The 6,596-nt window shown below is 34.6% G+C and overlaps 1 protein-coding gene across 1 annotated transcript; it reads right to left on the reverse strand.

Annotated features, from left to right (window-relative positions):
* Positions 1 to 5,597: 5,597 nt before the first annotated feature.
* LOC145983572 (uncharacterized) lies at positions 5,598 to 6,035 on the reverse strand. Its single transcript, XM_083116642.1, has one exon. It carries the CDS (start codon positions 6,033 to 6,035, stop codon positions 5,598 to 5,600), a length of 438 nt encoding a protein of 145 aa, XP_082972768.1.
* Positions 6,036 to 6,596: the final 561 nt, after the last annotated feature.

Here is a 6,596-nt window from a genome sequence, read left to right on the forward strand (position 1 = left end):
TATTCATCTGGAAAGCGAGAAAACAAGGATCGCTTATACATTGTAGCCCAATTGAATCTACTGAAGTGAAAAGTAAAATGTAGGGGGAAAATTGGTATACTGAAACCATTTGTATAATAATTTATCCTATTGAAATGCATTTCATCACCATATAACACCAATAGGGATGAATATTTTCAAATACAGGGCTACTATAAATGATTCATTCAATTTAAAAACACTGTATTTTCCAAAGTATTGCACATACAGATATGAATGATTACATGGAAATAACTGTAAATTCACCAAGTTTACATCATGACACACCAGTTGACAGCACGAGTGCAGTGCCTGTACAAAATGGTGACAAAAGAGTATTTGTGTGTTGGAATATGCAAGAAGTTAATTTGTTATTGCAGTGCAGTGTACATTCAAAAGAGAGTTCAGAAAAGAACCACCATGGAAACAGAGCATTTGTTTATGTACCATCACTGCCAAGAACACTGGTAGAGCTCAGGGAATACATCAATGCATCTCTGATAACCATTGACAGGTAATTGCTACAAAATGTAAGGGAAGAAATCGACTTGGTGAGTTTACAGATATTTTCATGTATCATTCATATCTGTATGCGCAATACTTTTGAAAATACAATGTTTTGAATGAATCATTTATAATAGCCCTTTGACTTAGAACATGAACTTTTGGGAATAAATGAATACTAGTGGCAAATAAACTGACTAAGAAGACACATGGTGTCAAGAAGTTAATGCTGACAAGGACATTTCCTATTCAATGAAATGTGTCATTATCCTACCTGCACATTTCCTTCCTTTGTCATTTTGATCTAAGCCTGCAGAGCTGTAGAAGCTAGGCAGTAGGCATTGTCTAAAACATGGACACTTGACAGTGGTAGCACACAAGATATCACAATGTGATTTCGACAACACATTCTTATTCCTCTCCTATTCCTGAATTCATTGATGAAATGAGAGTAGATTTTGCTACCAGTCCTGTGGTAAAAGTATTAGTCACTAATGTTCACTGATAACCTGCTCCACATTGTGTGCACATAATAAGAGTTTCAATCACTAATGGTAAGGAGTGCACCACAACAGTTAGATCAATTTGAGAACAAAGATCAAGTAAAATCACTCTCATAGCCATGGTAACACAAACAATTACTTCCTAAGGATAAACGTTTCAACAATGGCATATGAAGTCAGTCCTTTTTAGTAAGTTTCCTAATAATATACACTGAATATAAAGCACATAATACTATAATGTAATATTAATACTCTGACATTCATGTTGCTGGTAATGGGCACAAGACCAAAATCAACCAAATTTATATAAATGTTGAACATGACAAAAGAAAAAGAAATGAATGTAGATAAATAAGTGATTATTATACTGAGATTTTTAATAGTGATATCCGAGGTTTCTTTGAATTTATCACATTGTAAGCAACTTTACGATAAAATAATAATAGTATTATCAGCTGAAGTTTTAGCAAAAGGGCTTGCTTCAAGTGCTATACATCACCTGTAATCAGAAAAAAATACCACTGCTGGTTACATACTTTATGGCCACATTGTATTAGAAGCTCTACAACCCATGAAAACAGTACTGCACTATTAGCTTTTCTTGTAAAATAAAAATGCTCCCAATGGCTTCTTTTTTACGATAAAGGTTTTTGTGTTCCTAATACTTTGGTCATGATGATCCATACCTTCTAATGACACCCAAAATTCCTTTGAACATCTTCCTAAAATTCCTCAAGGATAGTCAAAATTTATAAAAAATATTTGCCTCAAGGTCACTTCTTTTCAAAATGCTAGACAAAATGCAATACATCATGACTTGATTTGATTGATTTTATTTACTTAGCATTGCATTTTTTGCCAATTTCTGCATATCATGACAATGAGGATGAATGGTAGTAAGATGAATGGATGTAGGGGCAATTACAAAAACACATGAACAGAACACAACACAAGCCCACAAAGGATTTTATTGTTTGTAAGTCCAGATGCCAGAACCTTCCTAGTTTGTAAAATGCCATCCATGGTGTACTGTGTGGAAGAGAGGTTGACATTGGGAGTCTACAGAATGCCAACCCCTTAGTCTTGCTTGTCATGTATGTATCTGAAATGATTTAATCAAAACTGCTTTGTATCGAAGGATCAAACTAATTTTCCAAATAATTAAAAAAGTAATAACCTTGTTTTAAAATCCTCTTTCAGTAATTACAAATAAATTTTATTTGTGAATAGAGATGAAATATTTAAGAAACTGCTCTCTCTCTCTCTGTATATATATATATATATATATATATATATATACACACACACACACACTCACCGGACAGTGGAAAAATTCAGAATTTTCACTAACTTTGTAGTATCTTTGGTGTGAGAAGAAGGAGATGAAACCGGTTCTGTCTCTTTCTTCTCACACCAAAGATAGTACAAAGTTAGCGAAAATTATGAATTTTTCCACTGTCCGGTGAGTGTTTCCATTCTCCTTCTTTGATTTTTATTTAGCCTTTTTGGCCCTCATTGCTTTTATCCATTGCTTTTATTTGTCTCTGTGTGTAAAATACATAGGGGAGGAGAATTGTAAGAAAGCAGTTCGTGAATTCAAAACCTGCCTCTCCCTCGAGAGAAGATTGTGTATTCCAGATTACCATTATTTCTACATTCAGGTCAAATTTAAGTAAATTATACATCTTATTAATTCAACACATTTTTGCAAAATATAACAAAATGGAAATTGATAACAAAAAAATATATGATACATAATTTGTATTAAGCAAAATTAAACAATCAACAACAAATTTAACAAACAAATTAGTCACACACTGATGACAGATGACCAAGTGGAGATAATTCATCTTTGTATACAAGAGGAATGGATGATGAAGAAAGTGGTACCAAGTTCAATAGGAGAAATTGAGAGAGTTGTGCAGTTGCAAAATTGCTAAATATGTTGTGAAACAGGATCAGTTTACAATATGCAGTGTTGTAGCAAACAGCCAGTAAATGAAGGACCAAAACTGCAGTGCTTGCCAAGATTCCTACCCTTTCTATGAGATCAGTGAGATGCACCAAAGCATGCTGCAGATTTTGCAAGTAAAAAATTCCATCTGTACAAGTTGCAGATTCTGTAGCATCTAATGGAGGATGAAGTTGACCACAGGGTTCAAATGTGGGAATGGTTCCTGCACAAATCGAAACATAGCTGTCTTTCCAGGAAGGAGTGATGTGGTTCATGGGATGTGAACAACTTCGAATCGACTGCTTGCAGAGAAAATATTGGGTGATGAAATGGAACCAGGCCTTGTAACTGGCAGCCATTCTGAATGGTTTATGCAAGACTTGGCACCACCTGATTATGCAGAAAGTGTACATGACTGGAGGGACATGAAGTTGGGAGAAAAGGTCCTGTGGAATGGGTATCATGGCCACCTTACTGTAACTTTTCCATATGGGAAATTTTAAATCAGGGGTGTATACTGTAAAAATCTGGGATCTGCATAATTTTCAGGAAAGAATAACCACTACATTGGCTATTCTGGGTCCTCACATTTTGAAGAAAATTCAGAAATGTTGAGTTGGTGTTTTAAGTCCACTTTATGCACAGTAAGGCTAATTCGGACTGGACCTACAGTTTAACCTTCCGTAACTATTTTTTAAAATTTTGATTTTTTTCTTACCCTTACCAGTGCAATAATTGTCGGGATAGCACAAGGTATCCTATCTACACGATTCCCATCAAAACATAGAGGCATTTGTGCCTTTTTTCGGGCATTCTTTCAGTTGCTTACATGCCTCTGAAGTGACTGGTCCCCCCTTTCGCTGCACTCAGTACCACACGTTGGAATTTTTCCTTCCTTAAATCATAGCACTCCAGCCATGTACTTGGCGGAAATAAGAAGAATAAAATTACAGTATGTTGTTCGGAATGCAAATTATTTGTATGCAGAAACCATTGCAGTACACATATGAAATCTCAGACTTGTCAAAATAACGATATTGAAAAGTGACAAGATTCGGTTCCTTTTATTTGAGTCAGAATTTGCTTTTTTATTTATGTATACCTCGTAAAAGTAGGATATTTGAACATTTTAAAAATATTTTGTAAATTTCTTCGAGTTGTATTTCATACATTTGATTGCTTTTTCTGTGAGTCAGTTAGATCTTGACATAGAAATTTGGAACAAATAGCTCCTTTCTAAAGCCATATAAGTTGTACAGTTTCAAATCGTTTTGGAAAATACGTTGAATATTTTTGAAAAATGACTTACTTTGACTTATTTCCTGTTACTCTGCTACGGAGCATAGGGCTTCAACGAAGCATTGCCAACGGAGTCTGTTTCCAGCCATCTTCCTTATCTCGTTCCAGGTCTTTCCTGCTTCCCATATTTCTTGCTCAATTGTCCATCTCCAACTCATTCGTGGTCTTCCTCTCCTACCTTGTCCTTGTGGATTCCAGCTCAATGCTTGTCTCTCTATTGCCGATGGATCTTTCCTCAATGTGTGGCCAATCCACTTCCACTTTCTTCTTTTGATCTGTATTGCCACCGGTTCCTCTTGCGTACGTTTCCATAGATCTTCATTTGAGATAATATCTGGCCAATATATTCCCAGAAGTTTCCTTAGGCATCTATCTATGAATGTCTGTAGGCCTTTAGTAATTTTCTTTGTTACTTTCCAAGTTTCACATCCATAAAGGAGAACTGACTTCAAATTAGTTCTAAAAATTCGCAGCTTAGTTCTTATTGAAATTTCTCTGGCTTTCCAAACTTTATATAGCTGAATAAATGCAACATTTGCTTTCCTAATTCTTGATCTAACATCATCTTCTGTTCCCCCTGTATTTGTCACCAAACTCCCCAGATATGTAAACTCCTTAACCTCTTCAAAATTTTCCTCATTCAAGTGGAAATGTTCCATCTTTTTTACATTTGTGCTTAATGATTTCGTCTTTGTACTTTTTATCTTGAAATCAACTCTTTTCCTTTCCTTATCCAAATCTCCTAATTTCTTTTCCATATTACGGTATGTGTGAGACAGCAGCCAAACATCATCTGCAAAGCACAAGTCTTCTAGCTGTTGGGTGAGACTCCAATTTATACCTCTCCTTTTTCCTTCCGTTACCCTCTTCATTACTTTATCAATTACCATCAGAAATATTGTTGGTGATCAAATACATCCTTGCCTTACTCCTGAAATAACTGGTATTGAATCCGTAAGTATTCCCTCATGACAACTTGGCATGTGGAACCATCATAGGAGTTTTTAATAAGATCAATCATATGTGCTGGAATGCCATTTTCTTTTACAATTGTCCACATTTTCATTCTATTTACAGAGTCAAATGCTTTCTGGAAGTCTATAAATATAAGGTACAGTTTAGAGAAGTATTCCATACTCTGTTCTATAATAATACGCAGTGTATTTATATGATCTATACAGGAACGGTTGCTTCGAAAGCCTGCATGTTCTCTCCGGATCTTTTTATCAACACATCCTTTAATTCGGTTTAAAATAATTCTACATAGAACTTTGCTAAGAACTGAAAGTAGTGTTATGCCTCTCCAGTTATTGCAGTTATTAGGTATTAGGTATTTTTACTAGTAAACCTATTTTCCAATCTTCTGGTATTGATTTTGTTTTCCATATTTTTGCAAAAATTGGTCGTAATATTTCTATTGTCACCTCCATGTCTTCCTTAAGAATTTCTGGTGGAATGTTATCAATTCCAGGTGCTTTACCACTCTTTCGTTCTCTCAATGCTTTTTTAATTTCTTCTTTTGTTGGTTCTTTAGTAGTTATTTCATCTTCTATTTCATATTCTGGCATTTCTTTCAGAATTTCAAGCAAATCTTCCGTCCCTTCTATGGTTTGGTTTAATACTTCTGAAAAATGTTCTTTCCATCTATTGAGCTGATTTTCCTTATTCGTAAGGAGTACTCCATCTTTATTTATCACTAGGCGATTCCGTATGGTTTTCTTTTGAGACAAGATCTTTGTAATTTGGTATACGTACATCCTTCATATTTCCCTCATTTACTCCTTTTTGTGCCTTCCCGGCTAACTCCCTGGTCCATTTTCTACGGTCAGCTCACGCACTATATTTCACTTCATGATCCTTTTTCCTATATTCTTTTTGTAATTCTGCTTTCTTTTTCCTAGTTTTACACATATTCATCTTCTGTTTCATGTGTTTCCTTTCTTCTATTTTTCTCCAAAATGCATTGAAAATTTTTGTAAAATACTTTAAATTTTTTTGTATTTATTTAATTTTTTAGTTCCTTCATTATATGGCAAAGTTCTAATTATTTTTAGAATAATATTTTGGTGCATTTGCTTCAAGAGTATAAGCTTATAACTCTATGAGACACTTTCTTTCATTTCTTAGTTTATTTCCTTTAATAGCTAATGAAAATGTCAGAAATGGATGTGTTTTTGTTCATATATATTTCGCCTGATTTCCAGTACGTGTTAGTGTAATTCAACATCGATTTGTATTAATAATTCATGTAAATAATGTTGGCTTTGATAGGGTGGCACTGAGTGCCGCGCGTGGGATATTTGTGCTACTATGAGGGC

This window comes from Lepisma saccharinum, unplaced genomic scaffold (assembly GCF_977018435.1).
Source record: "Lepisma saccharinum unplaced genomic scaffold, izLepSacc3.1 HAP1_SCAFFOLD_1257, whole genome shotgun sequence".
NCBI classification, from domain to species: domain Eukaryota; kingdom Metazoa; phylum Arthropoda; class Insecta; order Zygentoma; family Lepismatidae; genus Lepisma; species Lepisma saccharinum.